Raw genomic sequence first — 23,760 nt, 5'->3', positions numbered from 1 at the left:
CAGAAATTTGCACAGTTTACCAATCACTACTCTTGGCTGAGAAACAAACTCCACGTTATGTATTCTCATCAAGTCTAAATTAAGCACTTTTTCAGCTTCTTCTATTGCTTTGTAACGCACAAAATATATACGAATCTGTTTATCAATTACTTCAGGAGCAACATTAATTGTTTTATTGCTATATTTTAATTTAGTGACTTGCATAACATCGTAACTACTATATAAAACAAGAGTGGCAATATTATCGTATGGATTGCGGACAACATGCAACACTTTAATAGGTACATGGAGAGTTGACTTTAATTTGTCAAGCAACGTTTGAAATGTATCGGGACTTCTTGCATACAACAAACTTGCTGTGGAACCTTGCTTTTCACCCATTACTTCAATGTGATCCAAATATTTTCCTTGGTAAAGCTCATCTATACCAAGAGTGTATCCTTTCCGGGTGGTACTTTCAGCATATTTTGTCCTATTCGAAGATGAACCTCTCCAGATTTCATTTAAGACAAACGACTTGTCAGCACATTGTCTGTTGAGAACACGTGTTAAAATCCCTGATTCGTGAGCTATGACAATGTGTGGATGACTGTCCAGGATAGTACCGATAATGCTGTGCCCACTCCGTGAATGTCCCATGAAGAACACAAATGTCTTTACACCATTAACGATCTCTACAGGAAGTTCACCAATACCTGTTTTGTGTGTCCTGAACGCTCTAAAGCTGTCGCAATTGTCCAACGCTGCATTTTTGTATTTATGACGAACGAGATCATGAACTTCGCCCCACCGGTACCATTCACAGCCATAGTACGTGAAGGTGAGGATTATAATGAACAAGCTAATCATCAACAACGAAGCCGATCGTCTTGATTTCATAGTAATGTTGTAACACACATTTAGTATCTCCATAATAATAGAGTAGGGAGGAGATCAGTGGGAGGAGATAGTCTCGCGTGGCCAGACCGCTTTTTCTCCGTCACGGCGCTTATCGATTAGAGATTATAAGCGCCTACTCCTATTTCGGAGTAGGCGCTTATAATGAAATAGGAGTAGGCGCTTATAATCTCTAATCGATAAGCGCCGTGACGAAGAAAAAGCGGTCTGGCCACGCGAGACTAGGGATTATGCACCTATCAATGTATTGCCCCACTACCCCCCCCTCGGGCATATGTGGGGCTATAGTGGGGATTTGACACAGTCGAATGTCAAATGCCCCATAGTAGGGCAAACCTATCGTGTCAAATCCCCACCGTTGGCCTCAGTTGCAACGCGGGATTTGACATAGCGAAGGAAGTTACAACAAAAAAATATTTGGGTGCTTACTGAACGATCGTCAAATGCCCCATAGTGGGGCAGCAGTTTCGTGTCAATTCCCCCTGTAAAGCCCCACTTACGCCCGAGGGGGGGGTGGTGGGGCAATACATTGATAGGTGCATTATGTACTCTTGGTTCACTTTGGACACATGATCTCATACGTAACGGACACACCCGCAATCAGACCATTATTGTAAATAACCACCTTGACCGTCATCAAAAATAGATGTACATGTCTCGCATTGTATGAAGGGGGGAAAGGTATAGCTCTACAACTACGAGATGGTAATAAGTTACTTGCTTATTTCGGAAAAAGACAATAGATTTGAAATTACCGGTCTCAGCTTTAAGCCACATTCCAAACTTAAGCGCCTGTTCCTCTGCATTAATTTCGCTGTTTCAGCGTTGCCTTACAAATATTTATTTATGGTTGTAAAATTTACTTAGAGAAATGTCGCTTGAAATTGGATTTAACGAAGAACGTTATGTGAAACTGCTTATAAACCTAATCGGAGAATCGAAGTTCCTTCAGAACAACCCACCGCGCCATGTTCCAGAGGAAGACAGGTATAATATGCAGATATCATATGATGTTACACGCTAATGTATAGGGCTATCAAACATCTGCTGGACGTTCTGAAGCCGTACGTGAAGGAAAATGGAGGTATTTTGAAGGTGGACCATGTATCATATGTTGAAGGGAGAGGAAACCTAATGATCGAATATGAGAACGTGAGTAGTCTATGTATGGATATTGCGAGGGGTTGCTAATGACCTAGGTCTCGTATACACAATCTGAAAATTTGACTAAATATTTATAAATCCTGAAATCTGGCTGGAATCATGCACAAAATTAGTTATTTTTGTTTCCATCCACTCATGACTCATGAAACTCAATGACTAAAACTATGACAAAGAAGATGGCTTTGAGCAAGACTTCATGGATGGCTTTGACCAGTATTGGGGGTAATGCGTTATGTAATAATTATTACTTTTGTGGTAACTAAGTGATATAACAAAATGTACCACTCAGTTCAAAGGCACTGCCAGTGCCATTATTTGCATATTGCACTGCTGCAGACCGCAGCGAGTGCATTATAACTTATAACGCACTAGCTGCGGTTTTGTGCAGCATAGCACAAGTGCTGGTGGCCAAGACCACTACGACACCTCACCTAATAGGTGGAAAGACACTTCACAGATCACTCGGATTCTTTTATAGCCTAACATGTAAAGGTCGATTGTGGGCCATAACGTCATCAATACGTATAATGTTTACCAAGCAGCCAATGGCGATTGAAAAAGCCAACACGGTGGCCACAGCTCTAGTCTACATATATATAAACGTACTTATACACCTTACTAGTCTGGTGCCAGATTAAACTGTAGTCCACTTCGACAAAGACTCAATAAAACTATTATATTTTAAATAATACTCACCTTTACGTTCGATTGTGGTAACCAGCTTTTGTCATGCCACCAGATTCGAGTTAAACCAGTGTGAATAGTAAGAATTAGACTAGTATCGTTTTGTAGTTAGGTTTTGTTTACTTAAACCGTATTTTTTTCGCTAGAGAGAGAATCACTATGGCGATTAGTCTGGTGCTTAGTCTATATGGTGATTGAGTGATCACGCTGGCATGCTGAGCACTACATGATGAGAATCGAACAGCGAATGCAGGTTAGTGATATAACCCATAGCGTACTAGCTTTCAATATCTCAGGTGGCTGCAGTACTGTAGAGGGAACGTCATCGCAACGTTCGGCTTGGTTACCCACAATCGATGTTAGAAACCTGGCCTTTATAAGTGTTACAGCTGTCTTGCGAGACTCTCCCCACCTATTAGGTGAGTGGTACATAACAGTTATACAACGTGCACTCGTGCTCTGCCTGTATAAACGTACTTGCCTTCGGGCCTGATGGCCCTCTGGCTCGTACATTTATATCAGGCAGAGCACTCGTACCCATTGTATAACTATATAATACGCTGTAATATACCATATAGCGGGTTTTTCTCGTGGACAAATTTACCTGCGAAAATAAAATCACGCGACACTTAATCTTGCGAGGTGATAAATTCGCAATATTAAATTCCTTGTGCGAATTTGTTACTTGTGATAAATGTTCGCATACGAGATGGAAAGCAGTGGAATTTTGTCATGCTTGCCGTGTTACTTTGTATCTATGCTTATATCCACAATGAAGTGGTGCAGGCGCCTGAAGTTCTCCAGGAAACGGGTAGGGCAGCCATCTTCAGCGATGTTTGGTGAAGAAACATGTGTTGTATAGGGAACAAGCACACTGATTGAGCCGTTATACAGCAGTTTTACAGGTGCTAAAAAACTCACGATCAACAAAACTCCATGTGATAAAATATGTAGTGAATTTTAATATTGCGAAGTGCCCAAATCGCAGCATTAGAGTCCTCACAATAAAAACCTGCTATACAGTAACACAAGTTACTTTATCTATGAATGTAACACGTTACATTAGTAATCAAGTTACTGTAACGAGTCTAATATTAAGTAATATTATTACTACTAGTAACAAAGTTACTAATTTCCACTGAGTAACGCCTAGCCACAATGAAGTAATGAAGCCTACTGAATGAAGCTTATTCACCAGCTTCTTACTTATAACCAAGATTTACACATTGTCCAACAACACAATCGTGTCACGTGATAAGGTGGTAGTTGCACACATGACAGCTTAAGGATGTGGACACAAAGTAATATAATATGTAATAATAATGGGTAATATGTTACTGTAACTAAATAGTTCAGTTGCAAGTAATATGTAATGTGTAACGAGTTACTTTTAATAAATAATTGCCCCAACACTGGCTTTGACAGTGCTATAGCTGTTCCATTGATCTATGCATTAATCAATCTGTGCAAAGTATATCTGTGTCTCTGTTCTTGTGGTCCCTGTTGGCTACTTCCCATTTCCAGAAGTGAAAACATCCAGGTGAACAATTGAGGCAAAAATTTCAATAATTGAAATACTGAAACATTTTTGAAATCCTTAAATATTGTAGTTTTGTGGGGGGCATTGTTGACCCCTCAGGTAGTTAGGAATACCACTAGTCTGTCTGTTGAAACATGACAGGGGTCAAGATCCAATCAAGCAATCAAGGGGCTTTTGCAGTGAATCAAATGATCAAGATGTCTCAAAGCTGTGATCAAGCACCTTCAAAGGCCAACTTTTAGTTAGAGATTTTTATAGTTGGCAATGGAAGTTTTATAGGTAAGACAAGTGATGAAGGCAAACTTTTAACAAACTAAAATTTTGATCCCAGTTGCAAGTGCATCAAATGGTACAAGAATTCATCATATTATTATGTACCCTTGCATTATTGTTGGAATTTCATCACCTGAGAATGTATATATCTTATTTTTAACCAGGCATATGCTCACATCATAGGTGCATGCTGGTTTCCTGATTTTCGAAAAACTGTGTGTGTATTATTCGAATGTTTGTATATTTTTTGTTGTCTTTCTGCACCCACATAAGCAAAATGGTTTATGCTAAAAGCAGCCTGTATATGAGAAATGAAGGTTGCATAGAACCAGCATTAACCAGATAGGTAAGCTTTTAGTTTATTCGTGCCAGCTTGAAGGATGGGTAAAGTGAGTTCCTGAAGACAGTATGGATGCCTTTCACAACGGGTTATATGTAGTGTGTGTGTGGGTGGGTGTGTGTGGGTGTAAAACAACTGGAAAATGGCATATCTGGCTTTTTAGGTTACCAGAAATAACGAGTTACAAATTCCTTCAAATGAAAGGAGGTGTCTCCCATACTTACATGAACAAGGCAGCCTTGAGGCTTTCTCTAAACAATTTGCATGAGAAAATACAATAGATGCACTATAAAACAGTTGAGAAGATACTTCTGTGCATAATATGTGGTTCAAAGTGGTTTGTTTGAGTTACTGTCATCTAATTTCCTTTATAATATTGTCTCTTTGTTATGATCCACGCATGCCAAATACTTGTTTATTGTATCTAAACTTAGAATTTGACACTAGAGTACTTGCTTAGCTTTTCAAAGTGGCTCTATAGCAGGCCTATAGGAGAAACAAATAGTCAATCCAAGCATGATGACTTAATCTATACTATCTTTACTGTGTTATTGACTATTTCAGCCAAACTGTAGGTAGTGAGAAGCTCTATTCACAGCCACGTACTTGCCCCACAAGTAGGTGTGACAAGGAATACAGCTATCTGTAGCTTGATTTGGAAGGAGCTGACACAGCTTCGAAAGGATAATAAGATAATGACAAGAAGTGGCATAAAACATTTTATTCAACTGCACTGTAACAAGTTGATACTGTGCTACTTCTAAAAACTAGGCAATTAATAGCTTCCCTTTCTAGCAATTAATCAACAATTAGCATTAAGGTAATTAATTAAGGTAATCCTAAGGCTGCAGTACATGTTGCTGTCAGACCTTCAGTGCTGGTCACTGTAAAGTGCTAATAATAATAATAATAATTCAGCTAGATAATTAGATTTGTAAATATTGTAATTTAGTGTATTTCATAATTCATAAATTATTCTGTAATTTGGTCTATAATTTTGGTCTATACCCCAGAGTGCTGTGTAACAGCACCACTTCAACCATAGACATGCATATTTATGTTAGCAAAGTTATTCATTGTAATTAGGGCTGAGCAATACTACCGATTTAGCGATATATCGCGATATTTTGAAAGTATCGATATCACAATATTTTGTTATTAACTATCGTGATGCCATACCTGTACATTACTGTCATTAAAAAAATTCATTTGTTATGCAGTACTAGACTCAAGAATCCTTGTAAGTCATAACCTGGTTACCCCTACAGAGAGGTGTGAACACCATAACATAACTTCAAAGCATGTGTTACAATAACTGTTACTGTAAACAAGGATGATAGTGGCTAGTTTGATGCTACTTTTAAAGACTTCCTGCAGGAATATGTAATAGCACCAGCTATGATTGACATTTGTAAGTATCGTGAACTATTCAGTACCGTGAATAGTGGCTTTAGTATCGATCGTGATACTAAAACGGCAGTATCGCTCAGCCCTAATTGTAATGTACCTCTTAGTTCATTGGTATTGCAAAATATTTGTTTTAATGTGTAGGGATATGAGAAAGGTACAATGGCATTTATTGGTAGTCATCTTGATGTGGTACCTGCTAACCCTGAGACTTGGGAACGTGACCCATTTAAACTGACAATTGAGGGAGATAAGTTGTATGGACGAGGAACTACTGACTGTCTAGGACATGTTGCCATGGTTACCGAGCTGTTCATCCAGTTGGCTGAGAAGAAACCAAAACTGAAGCGTAAAATAGTAGCTGTGTTTATTGCATGGTAAGTAAACAGATAATTGTTACAATTTGTGTATAATTTGTTTAGGAACACAGGTAACAGAATACACAAATGGGTGTGTTAATTATCAACTGTTTTGTGGTATAGTGTGTGGGTGAAACATGATATCTCTGTGATAGGTGATAGTTGGTTTCACTTGGTGCTATTTCTGGTCAACTTTATTTGTGAGAATGTGTAGGTTTTGTGTAGGTTTCTAAAATTATGAAGAACCAAAGGTGTAGTGACCTTGTTAAATATCAAAGTGTGTTCTAATAAGCACTTTACATTGTAATGATCCCTACTAGCTTGTAAAATTCCTTACACTATGTGTATGCACTGTATACAGTAGAAGTACATACACAGTTGTGTTGATTTGCAGTGAAGAGAACAGCACTATACCAGATGTGGGGGTAGAGATGTTGTTGAAGAATGGAAAGTTGGACCACTTGAAGGATGGACCAGTTTATTGGGTAGATTCTGCTGATGGTCATCCTTGTCTAGGGACGGCCTCTGCTGCCATGTGGACACTGAAGTGTCGTGGAAGATTATTCCATTCTGGACTGCCCCATAAGGTGTGTGTAGTGTGTGTGTGTGTGTGTGTGTGTGTGTGTGTGTGTGTGTGTGTGTGTGTGTGTGTGTTGTGTTGTGTAGTGTGAGTGTGTGTGTGAGTGAGTGAGAGTGAGTGTGAGTGCGTGCGTGCGTGTTACTGTGTCTCATGTTGGCCTTACAAATCAACAACACAGCTTACATCATACATACACATCATGCTTTCTGTGCAGGAGAGGATGCTTTGCTTCTGTCTGTCTGTCTGTGCCTCTGTGTGTGCGAGCGTGTGTGTATGTTCCTCCAATTGATTGTTTGTTGATTTGCAGGGACAATTATAGTTATTATCATGCAAAGCATGCCTTATCTAGGGGAATAAGTCCATAAAGCTGTTGTCTGGTTATTGAAGGGTTTTGCAGCTAAACTTGTTATCGTTATCTCTGTCAAACCAACGTACCAACCCAGTCTGCAACAATCCAATAGGTATTCATGGCCTAACAAAAAGCCAGATGCTATTCTATATGGCTTCATAAGAACTAATTATTCCAAGTAGCTTAATGAATAAATTTTGTGCTAATATATAGTCTTAGGCTAGCACTCGCCAACGCTTACCCATTCATGCGAAATTGTATACGTATACGGCAGCTGTACTGGTATAAACACTGCCAATATCAATGGTAATGTATTAGTTATTGAAGGCAACATCGCACTCCGGAAGCCACGTCATAGACAAATTGTGTCTTCACAGTCTAACCACAACATTCCACTGCCTTAAACAAAAAGGCCTATAGAGTTAGAAACGTCTGACCATGTGGGTTCAAGGGCTAATGACCAGACATTAATACACTAATGACCAACCAAAAGGATTAATAGACTGCCCAAAAGTCCAGTGACCGGCCATTGTTATAGTTGTCTCTGATTTGTATGTTTATGTAGCATTGTTTCCATACCATTTGCAATACAAAGAATTTAGTACATTGTACTTGTGACATACATTGTGTACAGTAGCCTTGTGCAATGCCATTTGTTTGTTAGTATCATTCATACATATCAGACAGTACAGTAGTACTGTTTAAGGATTCCCCCAAAAATGACATGTGCTGCACAATTCCACCTTCAAAAATCATCCTAGAGACATCTTATGCAATGGAAATCACCTTTACGGAATAATATTAGTATCAAATGCTGCATTAAAAACAAGAAAACGCTAATAGGCAGCTGGATATAGAATTGAATAAAATCACTAAAACTCGGATTTAGTCTTCCAGCCTGTCGCAAGGTTGGAGGCCAAACAAAGCAGTGCATGGCCACTATTTTATGCCACAATAACAAACTCACCAGTGAGATTTGCCTTTTGGGGTTCCGATGAGTGTGTGCTCTCTGCCCCTTGTTTTTTTCTTTTATCTTCAATCAGGCTAGTCTCTCTTCCTTCTCCATGCAATGAAACCATAATCATTGAGGCAATAATTTTTCCTTTCCTTGAACAGCATATTTAAATTCCATAAACTTATTGAAGTGCTTACACTCGGTAGATACCTGTAACCTCACGATAGGTTCAGTGCCATGTCTATTAACACGGTTTTGGTTGATTTATAATGATTGAGCACCAAGACCACGCCCCTTAACAATGTATCATGATGACACATCCCATTTTTATTGGCCTATTTGTATGGTAGCACAATGAAATAGTGACACACCCCCTGGTTGTAAAAGGCTGACTTGAGATAGCAGCAGTCACCCTAATACAACAGTCACATGTATATGTAGCTGTAAAACCAAACAAACTAGTATATTGAAAATTATAAACTTAAAAGTAAAGTAGAGATCCAAGTAACTAAAAGTAGTGAAACAAGAGATGAATGATGGTATTACAGCATAGCAAATCCCTGCTTTGGCATTAAACAAAATCCTTGTTATAACATGCCAATGTAGGGATTTTCCCACCAAGCTATGTTGTAACACCATCATTCATCTCTTGGATACTTACTTCATTTTTAAATTAATAATTTTTAATATACTAGTATAGTTGTTACCTGCTATAAAAGTTTTGAAACCTGTACATGATTGTTTAATTGTTGTATTTTAGGGTGTGAACAGTGTAGAGCTAGCCATGGATGCAGTGACTCACATACAGAAGAGATTCTATCAGGAGTACCCACCACATCCTTCTGAGAAGGATTACTTGTTTGCTACACCTTCTACCATGAAACCGACTCAGATCAAAGTAAGCTATGTGTACACCAAACATAATCCTGAATAGCTACAGATGTTACATGCACCAGTGTTAATATTAGTGAAGTGCTTGCATATGCACCAAGTATCTGTGTTAATTTTTTTTGTTATACGTTAAAGAGTCTAAGACACAGTGTTGTGTGTTGTGTTGTGTGGCCAAGGAATGCTGGTGAGGGTGGCCAGGTGTATGACAGATGGTATGTGTCCATTTTATTCTATCATTCACTTCATCTTAATTTGTGGATGCTTTATTTGATTTCGAATTCAGCAGCCATATCAAGATATTGTGCTGCAATTAGTTAGGACAAGATGTCACATCAAGGGATGATAAACAAGAAATGGCTGCAGTTATATTAATCTATACCAAAACAGCCAAGCTACAGCCCCCAAACAGTGAAATCTAGAGAGGCAGTCAAGAAATAGCCTCATTGATGTTAATGCATTTTAATGGTCACACTGTCATGATTTTAAATGTGATTGGCATAAACATCATCATTGCAGCCATTTCTTGGTTGCCACCTTTGATTTCACAACTTTGTTTTTGGATACCCTTTTTGTGTGTGTGTGTTTTTTTTCCATAGCTTAGCTGTTTTGAGATAGATATCATCTTTTATCAAGACTCATGGTAGTGAGGCGCGCAGGCCACAATTAAAAAACGCGCGCGGCTACTACTGTGAGTTATTTACGTGTAGAGACGGTTTTGCAATTTTAGTCCTGAATTATGCAATTATTCCCATTAGAAATGTATTGTACAGCGGGCGCCGTGATTGTAAATGAGTGGTTATCTTGTCGCAACCGCGAAAATAAGACCAGGTTCACTTTATTACGCTTATATCTCGGCTTGCGTTAGCGTTATCGCCATTACTATCATTGAATATAACTACCTTTTGTGGAGTAATACTGCCACAAGAATTTTCTAGTACTGGACTCCCTGTACAGCAGATTTTGCTTACCAAATGCCTAATCCAAATGATAACTTTTAAAGACGCGGCATGGACACAAACTCAACACTCATATAAACATACTGTGAAAGCATGAAGAACGTAACTTCCCTAGGGAGAGTGTTTTCAGGATAATTTCATTTAGCGCCACCCATTTACTATCACGTGATTGCCTTTATTCGTATAGACATTGTCACTCCCAATTTGGATCTAATTTTCTGACGAAACGGTGCTCATGCACAGTAAAACCAGACAGCTAGTGATTAATATATCATGTCACACAAGTTAATTGATACATGCAACAATACAGTATTTCACAAAATGCACTTAAAAATAAACCATTGTCCCATGTTGGTAGACAAATAAGAAATGATTATTGGCTTTGCTTCATCTGCCATTGTGTACTTGAGGGGACACCAATCTTCAGTACTACCGAGAAGGGGATGGGGGTGGGGTGGGGGTGCAACTGGAGCAATTTGCAATTTTTCTCCCGGGCTAGATGGAACACCCTTGCCACCACCCCCACTGGCTGTCAAGTGCTGGACAGTTGAATAACACCGGATGACAAACAGAGGAATCCACCACTGTCGCCCCCTATTCCACTTTGGGTCACATACCTGGATTTAAGAATAACGATATGAAGTTACGACCAAATACAAAGCTAGTACAACCAATATGTTGTGTATGCATGTATATTTTAATGTCCATGTATACTGTGTGTGCGTCTCGTGTTCATGTACAGTATGTGTGTGAGTGCAAAAAAGTACACGTGCACATGCATACCAGTTTGTGATTGATCTCCTTGTGCTGCAAGTGGCAAACCATCAGTAATCCTAGCTAATGGGGTGCCTTCCCCAATAAACCAATGCCTGAATTTCACTGGACTTGTCAAGAAAAAACAACATGTTAATTGTGTGGTCACTCTAAACCTAGGTAACAAGTTTGGCATGCACTATAGAGCACATTAACCATGCACAGACAGTCGAAGGTTCTACAAAATCTCATTGCACATCAATGTACCTGGAAAACCAGGACACTTTCCTAATCAGGGTAGTCTCATGATCTAGATACTGGTGGTTAGAGCCATTAGCCCATTACTAGTAATTGATCTGTAAAATAACTAGTGGTGGGACAAATGTCTGAAAATTCGAACATTTATTCATTAAGGAGATATGTGACAAATGCATTTTACCAACAAACATTCGTTAGCATGGTTACTATGGTACATAAGCATAGCAACATTTTTAGGAAATAAATTCAGTTGAATTTAGATTACCACACTACTGAGAACACATCTGTAAACAGCAAGTTAGCAAAGTGGGCACTACCAGTACAAAGAGATTAATGTGCAAAAATATGGACGCTTAAAACTCAAGATACTCAAACATGAGTCCCTGAAAGAAACTGACCTGGAGAATTACAATGCTATAATCACAATACATGTAATCATTGGTCCCAATCTGCCAATAACACAGACGTCTGCAATATGGTTCCATTCCTTCTTTTTTAATATAATTTGTTGATAACTAGTGTCCATTTGGTTCTACTTGGGGTACTTAGAGATAATGAGTTACTCTCTAGAATTCCTATGGATATAATTACATGAAAATAACAAGGAGAAAACATCCTGACCACCTGGTAGACTCCTGTAAGCGTTCGAGCGTAAATCGGATGGCTGCAGGTTCGAGGCTACCTAGGTCCAGTCATGGATTTTTTTCTCCTTTCCCCAACTTTTCAAACACACCTTAATAGTTAAAGTCTAAGTAGCTAAAGTCTTTGAGCAGGCTGTAGGACCAGGTGCCCTACAGACCTTCAGCACTTGTGCTGTAAAGCATTAATAAATAATAAATAAAAATGATGTAGTAGACCACAATAATGAGACCTTGAAAATGCAGGATAATATCATGCAGTTAAGACCTCATAGTATAAACAACAAATTGGCACTAAAAATATGTAACACAATTTTTCTTTCACCAGGCAAGGTCAATTTCAACATCTGGCAAAACCATTGCCTTAGGAAACTTACTTCAGTACTTCTTACATGAAGAAACACATGCTTTAACACATACAACAGTGTGAGGTAGACCTTCAAGTGACCTGCAGAAACAACCATCGGGACATCTGATAAATATATCAAAAGAAATAACTTGTTTTGCTCTTTGCACAGTTTAGTATGTAACAGGAGCACATTTAACAACTATATAAAGTAGCAACTACCCGAGGGGTCCGCAACTATGGGGTTTCGATAGACGTGATTTGTAAATCACACTGATTCTACAACTGATTCTGTGATTCCTGGCGCTAAGGATACATACATAGAAATACGGAGAAGCACAAAGATTTACAGGAAATTTTTAACAAATTGTGATTCCTGATTCCAGAATCACATCTGAACCATCGACGTGATTCCTAGAGTTTCGGACCCCTCGCAACCATCGTCTGAGGTTCCTACTATGCACTAACTCTAATTAATTCACTCATGTTCAGCCAAGACTGAAGAGAAGGAGTGAAACACCTTATTTACACACATACAAAAACATTTCATATGCGATATTAACTTACAGTTAGATCTACACCCTTTCGCAAAGTAGGTCACGATCAAAGTGAAGCTCCATTTCCGTATTTGGTCATACCACTTCATACCAGGCAGTAGATTTTAGAGGCGCGTCAACCCGTACAGCAGGCCATGGGTGCATGGTACTCAGGTTTCATGATCAGTGACGTATACAAGAGTGGGCATATGGGCATTTAACGTTCCTTGCCCGACCATCATCAATTACAACTTGTGCTAGCAGGGGAAGTCCCTTGGAAAGTCCCCTTCACACCTCAAGTAGCGCACGTGAACACTAGTAGGTACTCTTATGATGGATCGTGAGTTTCGTGACCGTGTGTCCTTTTACCGAAGACACCGGTGAGAGTACACAATTAATACCCTTGAATCCACTGTACCGTGGTGGTCTGTCTGATGATGTTGTCTCCTCCTCCAGTTTTCCATCTTAGGTAAATAATTTAATAAATAATAATGTGAATTTTTCTTAGTAGCTTTTATATGGAAGAACAACTATGCCAAATTATTTGAGCTAAAAAAAATCATCCATGCAGTTAACCAAATCCTGGCTTTAAAGGTGCTTATTCAATTAATCGTATTCAATTTCAAAGGGAAAGTTTTTAAAAACTTCTGCAAGGATTATGCATACTCCAGCAGATATGCACCCATCCTCCCTTCTAAAAGTTGTTTCCTCTGCCTCTGTAATGGTACTCAAACACACCAGTACAGTCTACCATCATACCAAAAGGTAATCATATTGTGAGATAAATCATGCACATTAACATAACAATGGTAATACAGTACATAAGCAATTAATATTGATTTCACATTGCAACAATTATTGTGATTGAATATGATGTCAGTGATAACCCTTCACTCTCCAGTACCTCCGTTTCAAGCACTGCAAGAACTTTTTAACATCTAGTAAGGGAACTCCCAGCTCATCTACGAGAGCATTGTGATATTAACTTGTTTACATCAATATGTCGTGTATTTGTGTTGACATGTGTAGTATGTATAGTGTTTGCACATTGTGTGTGTGTGTGTGTGTGTGTGTGTGTGCTTTGTGCTTGTATAATATTATAATGATGATGTATGCATGTGTCTATGTACTGAAATGAAAATAGTATAATGTGGTGTACCACATTTGTGATCTCTGTAATAGACCCTCAGCAAAGCATCTTGTGCTGTGAGTGGCAAACCAAGTTGCTGAATTGTCCTAAGGACACTACGGCCACTATGGTAGTGGCCATAGCAGGTTTTATTCATGGAAAAGTATCAATATATTCTAATAGAACAGTCAGGCAATAAAATACTCTAATAGAACAGTCATCAAATAAAATAGCAGAAAGTGCTAAATTTCTGTCTGAAAACACTCCCAGATGTAATCTCAGAGTTGCTATGTCAAGTTTTTCAGATTTGGTATCCTCCCAGACAACCTAGTAAAGCATGCTTTGCAAATAAGTGTATTACATACATTATTATTATTATTATTGTTTACTGTGCAAAACCTCTTACAAAGAGTATATACAAGCACAGATAATAAATCAGCAAAATTAATTATGTGGTTAATTGATGTTCAGCTAGCCTTGCTTTAAATTGGTCTAAACTTGAACAGGTGATGAGGTCGTTGGGTAAGTTATTCCAAATCTTTATACTTGAAGGGAAAAATGAGTTAAGGTATGAGTTTACTCTTGTGTTTGGCTGTAACAGCCTCATTGAATGACCTCGTAGAGAGTAGTTAGATGGAGCTGGTATGAGTATGGTATCAGCCGGTATATCTATTAAGTGGTGCATGATCTTAAACATTGTGATCGCTTTCAGCTGGTGTCTGCAGTGAGCCAGAGGTGGCCAATTCAAATTTTGCAACATATTTGTGACACTTGCATATGAAGAATAATTATTATACACAAACCTCGCACACCGTCTTTGAACTGATTCAATAGCTAAGATATCCTTTTGTGTATAAGGGTCCCAGACCACACAGGCATACTCTAGGATTGGTTTAATAAGTGACTTGTAACAACTCACTTTGACCGAGATTGGGCAGCTATGAAGGTTACGTTGTAAAAATCCTTTGATACTGTTAGCTTTGTTAGTTATCTGTCTAATGTGTTCAGACCAGGATAGCTTCGAGTCAATAGTAAGACCTAGGTACTTGGTGTGCGTCACCTCCTGCACAACAGTGTCATACAAAGTGTAATGGTAAAATATAGGCTTTTTCTTGTATGTTATTCTGATGAATTCACATTTCTTAACATTAAAGGCCATTTTCCATTTATTTGCCCATCTTTCCAAAATAGTTAGATCTTTCTGAAGTTGGTAACAGTCTTCTTTTGAGTTAATAGGGGTGTACAGAATGACGTCATCTGCATATAATCTTACTGTCGATAGTATGTTTTTTGGTAAATCATTTATGAAGCATAAGAACAATAATGGAGCAAGAACGGTAGTGGTAACCCTGACTGTAGCCATTACTTGGCCTGACCAGTAAATTGCAGTTTCCACCAGCCCTGGTTCTAATAACAATTCACAGCTACTATAGGAATGTATGATATATGTTCACCACTTTGTGTTTGGTCTCAACACCTCTACAATGCAGAATTCATCATACATCCCCGTGGTTTGATCAATCAAGTTGAGTCTGTAAATTATATAACTGATAAAAATTAGTGATATCCCCCCCAAAACACCTTTGCTGTAAAAAAGGCGTGTCCAAGAAACTACAAGTAACTGAAAAAAACAGCTCAGCTATAGAAAAAGACTAACTGGCAACTGGAAGAGCTGATATCTGGAGCGACCAAGAGTCAATGTTACTACAACTACCAAAGTACCAAATTCATGCAAGAACACCTTGGCTGAAAAACAGATAAATGAAAGTAACCGGCAACCAAAACAGCTGATATCTGAAGCGGCCAAGAATAAAATTTATGTTGATACAACTAACTACAGTTATTAATGAAGTTGTAACATTGAATCTTAATCATTCAACTGTGTTCTATACATTCATCCCTGCTACATCGTAAATTAATTCTTTGTAACTCTAATTGGCTGGAAATTTGGCCGCCTTTTTCAATAGTCAGTATAAAGAAAAAAAGGTGGCCAAATTACCAGCCAATTAGAGTTACAAAGAATTAATTTACGATGTAGCAGGGGTGAATGTATAGAACACAGTTGAATGATTAAGATTCAATGTTACAACTTCATTAATAACTGTAGTTAGTTGTATCAACATAAATTTTATTCTTGGCCGCTTCAGATATCAGCTGTTTTGGTTGCCGGTTACTTTCATTTATCTGTTTTTCAGCCAAGGTGTTCTTGCATGAATCTGGTACTTTGGTAGTTGTAGTAACATTGACTCTTGGCCGCTCCAGATATCAGCTCTTTCAGTTGCCAGTTAGTCTTTTTCTATAGCTGAGCTGTTTTTTTCAGTCACTTGTAGTTTCTTGGACGCGCCTTTTTTTACAGCAAAGGTGTTTTGGGGGGGGGGGGGGTTATTTACTAGCATTGGTACCTGCCCTACTTTCCACATTAACTAAGATTCACAGATTAATGTAATGGGGAACCAAGTGTGTTACTATTCATTTGATAAGTACATGATCATGAACCTTATGTCATCCTGCAAATATACTGAGTAGCAGAACTACAGTACATATAGCTTAACTAAGACAACAGTAGTATTATGGATATACCATATTAATTTTGTACATCATACAGTACGGTAGTACTGTATATTAGGGATCATGAAGAACTGGGCTTTTCCAGCCAAAAATATCACCCTAAAACCAGTCTCAATTTCCCTTTATGACAACTTGGTGGTATTGGTTAGGCACAGCCAAGCCCAAAAATGCCTTCATACCAACCCCAAACCCTTCCAAAAAGTTATATGGAATTTTAAAAACTTTCTATTTTATTCTGACTAACTGATGCCTTCAGCCAAGCATAATTCGACAATGGATATAGCTTCAGGCTAGATTTCTTCACTGTTTGGTGTTGCTTCATCCCGAGATGTGCCTTTTTACCAACCGTAGTATGTACAATACACGCATCATGGACTTTCTTTGTCCCCAGTTCTTTTTGCCGACAATGTAAGGTGTTCATTTATTTGCGATAGTGCATTAGTGGCTTCCTACTAATAATTTATTTAGTATGCGCTGCTCAACTTTCTGTGCTGGTAAATTTGTTTCTCGTGTTCAACTGATTGTTCCAGATGACGGGTGTAGGATAAGAACTCATTTTTAGCAAAGTAGAACAGGCATCTGCTGATTAGTTAGCACAGTTTAATCGCTTGTGTTTCTTAACGGGTAGCTACTAAGATATTAGGCACCGGTTAGCTGTTTTTTTCTTCTCTTGTGTTTGAGTTCAACTGACTGTTCCAGATGACGGGTGGATAAGAATGCATTCTTAGCAAAGTAGAACAGCATGTGCTGATTCGTTGGCACGATTTAATCGCTTGAGTTCCTTCTGCCACAAAGTAGAAGAAAAATGAAAGAATTGATGGCATCTTCTTTGATTGACTTCCCATAGCTACATTAATTCATCTTTATAAAACAAACTAGTTACGTAGATTGATCACCAGTTCTATAAAATGAACACAAACAGTATAAGAAAAAATTAGGAATTATAAACTAGAGTAGGGATCAACTAGAATATAGTGCACCAATAAAAAGTACTGAAACAAGCTTGAGTTAGTATATTATGACAGAAAATTACTGTAACACAAAAAGAAGTGAATATCCCTACTGTGCTGTGGAGAAATGCACAATATGGATATTCACTTCTTTTTGTGTTACAGTAATTTGCTGTCATACTGTACTAACTCAAGCTTGCTTCAGTACTTTTTATTGGTGCACTATATTCTAGTTTAAGATTCCCAGTTTTTTCTTATACTTGTGTATTTAAGAGACGTGCAGAAATTTTTATGCAGGTTTAAATGACAAAAAGTTCTGCTTTACTAATGTCTTCAAACATGAAATTTGGTGATGGAGTACTATATTTGACATCCATGACTTTATACCACCTTTAATTAATCCCATGTGTAGTGTACAGGTTCAGTATAGCTTATCTTTGTCATATTTGTCAGTCAAGTTTAAGTATTAACCACTATGATACAAGTACACCTGACAAACAAACATACATCCATGAGTAGTTGGTTTCCTGCAGTCTTCTGCTGTTATTTCAATTGTCGATATGAGCCAGGTTGCACATGCACAAACTCGAACTTTGCTTGTCATTTGAATAATGCAACATTCGAACCATTGAACGAATTCAGTACATTCATTTATGCACTAAAAAATATCTCTGCATGCCATTTGCAAACCACTGGACAAACAGTTCAACTGGTCTGAAGTTGTTAGGATGTGGGTTCGAATCCTGCTGGTGGTATAATTTTTTTCCCGTTTCATATACCTTTTTTTACAGCATATGTGACTGTCGGAAAAGTATATAGTAGCACATTTAGGGCAGGTCTGGGCAGTCCTTTAAGTCATGAGATATGACGTTTTGAAGTTGCAATTTTCCCATACATTGTCAATGAGAGAGGCAACAGTTGCCCCTTCTCGGTAAGCACATAAATCTTGGAATTCAAATATGTCATATATTATGACCTACATGCACTGTCCATTTAAAACTTGGAGAGATTATTGTTGACATTCCTACAAATTATGTAAAATTGAGATAAATGTACTTTGTTTTTTGCATACGTTGAAATACGTACCTCATTTATGTGATTGCATGCCCAGAAAGGGCAACTGTAGCCCTCTCACATAGATATGTATGTATGGGAAAACCACAAATTTCCAAATGTCACGTATTATGACATATATATGCTATCCTTTCAAAATTTGGAAAAGTTACTTCTGTGTCTTGAATCTTGGGTGTACGTGGTATAGAAAATCTTGTCAGATTTTACAATTTATGATTTTTTTTTTTCTGTTGTTTGAGCATCATAAATGACATTACTTCTGTTGTCCCTATAGACAGCTGAAGGTAGTGTAAACCAGATCCCACCCTGGACTGAGGTACAGGGTGATATCAGACTGACTCCATTTTATGACATCGCTGAGTGTTTGAAGAAGGTGGAGGGATATGTTGCTGAACTGAATAAAAGTAAATCAACATGTGTTGTGGTGTAAAAGTATTTTTCCAAATCACCTTTGTGTGTGTGTGTGTGTGTGTGTGTGTGTGTGTGTGTGTGTGTGTTCCAGATATTAGTGTGCTGGTATCTGGTGATCGTGGTCCATGCAGCAAGTATGACATCAGTATTCCAGAGGGTGACTTTAAGGGAGAATTGGAAATTGTTTGGAGCGAAGAACCGATGATGGTATAGTTGTAGATTTTATGAAATGACTGTTCTATTAGAGTATTTTGTGTAAATTGGATGTTGTTCTTTTATTTTTTAAAACACTTTTAAGCAAGTAATAATGTCTTCCAGACATTTCACCACAACTAGATGTAGAAAGTACCACACTTACAGTAGGATGAATTATTTTCAATGGGTGGATGTTGTTTCACCCCCCAAAACAAAACCATGACTATATTGTGCAGTGTGTGATTCACCTCCAGACCAACAACTATCATATGGTACAGTAGTATTGAATATTACTATAAGAGTTTGGGTTTTTCTGGCCTAAAATATCACCCAAAAACCAGCTTCACAATACCACCTTGCCACCTTGGCAGTATTGGTTAGGTATAACCAAGCCCAAAAGTGTCTTCAGAACGATCCAAAATGCTTCCAATAGATTGTTAGATTTTTTAAATTTCAATGGATTCTACTGACCTGTCAGCTTGCCTACCTGTCCACCTGCCTGATCCCTTCAGGTAAACATAACTTCGATAATAACAGCTATGGCCATGGGCTTTATTTTTTCACTGTTTGATGTGACAAGTCACTTCAGCCAGGAAACAAGGGGTACTAAATCTGCAGATATATGGACATTTATTCCCTAGGTCACAGTCATGGGTATAGACTGAATTAGGGATTAAATGTCCACTAGCATATCTGCAGGTGTAGGTGACCTCCCTTGTTTCCCTATTTTTTTTCTGTTATCCCTGATTGAACTTAAGATTCCTTATTCTTAAAATGACACAATGTGTTAGCTAGTGTACCAGTATACATGATCTTATCATGTTAACATGGTTATTTGTACTGTGTAGGGAATTGCCTGTCAACTAGACAGTGTCGGACATATAGCATTGAGGGAGGCCACTCAGTCAGTGATTGGAGAGTGTAAACCTTACTCTATTACTGGTAGTCTACCACTGGTAGGGGACATGCAAGCAGCTGGATTTGATATACAGGTTAGGCTAAGTGATGACTTGTACACATACGTATGTGCAGGGACTTAGCCAGGAATTCCTGGAGATGAGTTCCTGAGTTGGGGGATATGTTCCCCCAGATTTTTTCCTGAGACTTTTATTTTCAAGTTTCAAATGCCATGTGTTTACAAGTCTCCAGTGAGATTACAATTGCAATTGCCAAGTTTTTAAACAGGAATGATGTTTACACAAAATGTGTATAGCCATATATGTATTATGTTTGCATGTGTACACTGTTGTTTGTGCAGCATATAACCAACCTATTGTAATATTAATAACTTTACTTTTACTTCAGTAGTATTCTGATGGCTCAGATTGCCTGTTACTGACCAGCAAAGCAGAATGAACCTCACTTTTAACTCACATCTTTTTAGTCAATAAATATCTCCAAGTGTCTGGTACTTCAATGCCTGCATCTTGTTCATTCACAATAATTATAACTCTTAGTCTCGCATGGCCAGACCGCTTTTTCTCTGTACAGTACTGATTGGAAATTATAAGCGCCTGCTCTGAAAAGGGTCTGGAACAGTTAGCATAGGCAACTCATTTCTAACACCCTCAACCACTGTGGAGGGTGTTAATGAATCCTAACAAGCCTTCGCCCACAACTTGGCCCAAAAACATTCATTATTCAAGTTCTACGCCTTTTCAACGGAAAGATTTCGAGTTGTGCAGCTTGTGCCATGACATCGTAGAGCCTGCTTCACTGTTGAGTGAGAACTGACTGCTCCCAAAGAAGAAAATCACCTGCAAAACACATCTTTTACCATCAAGATGCTCAATCTGTGATGCAGTTATTCATCAAATCAATAATGCCAATTACCTCAGAGTTACTATAACAAGTAATCTCTCATGGTCTGAATACATCAACAAGATAACCAACAAAGCCAAGTCCACCAGAGCTTTCTTACAAAGAAATCTTGTCAATACCAACCATCTGTTAAATCAGCTTGTTTCACAACCTACGTACATTCACCCCATACTATATAGTATGTATGTGTTGAGCTGGATCCTCAGAAACATTTAATAACTCATGGATGCAATTACACACATTCTTGAAATTTGGCTCATTTGTAGTCTTGTGCCCAGAACCCACCCACTACGTTGAGTAGGACATTCGCAGGAGTTTTGGGCCCTACGTCATTTTTCTTTTCTGACCAATCGGACGCCTTGATTCAGGTACAGCGTGATTTGATAGGCTGGAACTAGGAAAATGGCCGACTATAGCTATTGATACAAATGCGTAAGCAATATGGTGGTGGGCCCAAAAACATAGCGTGAGTCACCAGACCCTACTCAACAACACAGTGGGTGGGGTCTGGGCACGAGACTAGCTCATTTGTAGTACTGCTTGACCCACTAAAGATATTTCAAAATCTTTTTGTTCAAATGTCTGACATAATATTTTACGGCCAATCTAAAATATCACTATATATTTCCTATAGGAAGCCACAAAAGTGCAATATCTATTACTATTTCCTGAACTTGAAATGGAGCCACACTGTATGTGAATGTTGTTGACAGCTTTGCTGTCATTACTAATCATTGTGGTGTTATATGACTGATCAATAATCAATGTTAATCACTCAAGCACATGTACAGTTCTAATTAATGTACAGGCACGTGTCCACACAATTACATCATTACCTAATAAGATTACAAGTGATTACATAATCAATATAAATACATATAATAGCGTCACATCCTCCACAATCATCTGGTTGGCTGAAATGTTTACTCTCTTAAGAACTGGCCAACTCTTGAGCTCAGAAGAAATCAAATATGTTTTACAAAATCATCAATAATCTTATCTCAGTACCACATGACCACCTTACCCAGTCATCTTCAACCACCAGAGGTCACAGTATGAGATATATACAGCTGGCAGCCAGAACAAACACATATCTGCATTCCTTCTTCCCATCCACCATCAGACTATGGAACTCCCTCCTAGAAGAAATTGTTAGCTCACCAGACTTCATTAACTTTTAGAAAATCATATATATATATAATCAATTATATCTGTACATGTACATCATAGGCGGCAGAAAGGGGGGGGGGGGGCTAGCCCTCAGAATGATATCACACTGAAATTATCTTTCTTGGAGTGGGGCTGAAAACCGTGATAAAGATTGAGATACTCTAATAGAGTGGTCACTCTAATAAAGTAGTCAGTGTGTAGCAAGCTATGTAAGGATTTTTATGTAGTTTATCAGCTAGAAATGGTAGCTGGTGAGGTGGAAAGCTCTTGTCAGTTGGTTGTGACATATTTTTTTTTTTGGTCTCACCTTACCAAACTATAGAAATAAATCTGGGTCAGCCCAGTCCCCCCTCATATCAACTACTTCCTCCGCCGCTGATGTACGTTACACTCTATTCTGAGTCCTGTACATTATAATAAACAAATAAATGGTATGGTTTAAAACACAAAGCATGCTCACCTGTTAGGCATAGTGTCAGTCACTCCATACTTCACTTCTAGTGATGCATGGCTTGACTGAGCAAGTGCCAAAAAAGATTGAGAATTTGAATATTGAATGTTTGTGGGTAAAGGAATTCATTAACACCCTCCATAGTGGTTGAAGGTGTTAGAAACAAGTTGCCTATGTTAACTGTTTCAGACCCTTTTTTGGAGCAGGCACTTATAAAGTCCAATTGATAAGCACTGTGCGGAGAAAAAGCAGTCTGGCCATGCGAGAGACTATGTAACTCTTTTAAGTAAACTGACATATGTAATCATTTAAAGTCTCCAGTAATCATTTAAAGTTCCTGTTAGGTTAGGTAATCCAGAGGCTGCCAGCACGTGTTGCTGTCAGACCTTCAGTACTGGTCACTATAAAGTGCTAATAATAATATGTGTAATGGGATATGGGATCAGTAAAGGTATGCTTCTTTGTAACTATAGTCAACTTCAATTCTTACTGTTTGCAGCTGTGGTTCGCTTTCCGCATGCACAGCTGTACATCATATTGAAGCAAGCTTGCCACCAAATCGACCCCCAATGATACAACAAATCCATGAGTGTGATTTTTAAACTTTCTGGCTTTTGGGGGGATACATCCACATATCCCAAAGCTCACCCATGACATGCACATACACACACCTAAAAATGGTCATGGTTGTCCCGAAAGGAACAGCAAAAGCAGCCACATCATGCACACATGCACACAAATACGTGAATGTGCTATGTGCTACACATGCAATGTTTCCTTTTGCTATTTAGCACGTATATTTGTGATTATTCCTTTTGTAGGTATGTGGTTATGGACACAGTTCAGTCTACCATGGGGATAATGAGTACTGCTCACTGTCTCACATGAAGAATGCTCTGAAGATATTCACTCACATCTTGAACAAGTTCAACCAATAGACAGAACATGGTAGCTGCAATTTGCACTTTAATACTGAAAAACCAAATGGAATTTTAATGCACTTTTTGTGGATGTAGCTGCATGCTGCAATTATTTGAACTTTCGGAAACAACACAGTTTGTGTTA

General features: G+C 38.4%; 1 protein-coding gene and 1 long non-coding RNA gene across 2 annotated transcripts in view; one reads left to right on the top strand and one right to left on the bottom strand.

Annotated features, from left to right (window-relative positions):
- LOC136262042 (uncharacterized) overlaps positions 1-11,903 on the bottom strand; it is a 32,801-nt gene extending 20,898 nt beyond the window's left edge. Inside the window, exon 1 of the long non-coding RNA XR_010704087.1 lies at positions 11,805-11,903. This is a non-coding gene — a long non-coding RNA (uncharacterized lncRNA). The remainder of the gene's footprint in view (positions 1-11,804) is intronic.
- Positions 1,686-23,746, top strand: LOC136262040 (uncharacterized). The gene is made up of 9 exons (XM_066056171.1): positions 1,686-1,884; positions 1,929-2,049; positions 6,450-6,682; positions 7,059-7,251; positions 9,309-9,446; positions 18,922-19,051; positions 19,150-19,265; positions 20,102-20,245; positions 23,517-23,746. Exons 1-9 carry the CDS (start codon positions 1,769-1,771, stop codon positions 23,631-23,633), a joined length of 1,308 nt encoding a protein of 435 aa, XP_065912243.1. The 5' UTR covers positions 1,686-1,768; the 3' UTR covers positions 23,634-23,746.
- Positions 23,747-23,760: the final 14 nt, after the last annotated feature.

The sequence above is a fragment of the Dysidea avara genome, chromosome 7 (assembly GCF_963678975.1).
Source record: "Dysidea avara chromosome 7, odDysAvar1.4, whole genome shotgun sequence".
In the NCBI taxonomy this organism is placed as follows: Eukaryota; Metazoa; Porifera; class Demospongiae; order Dictyoceratida; family Dysideidae; genus Dysidea; species Dysidea avara.
This window is presented reverse-complemented; position numbering and strand designations above follow the sequence as displayed.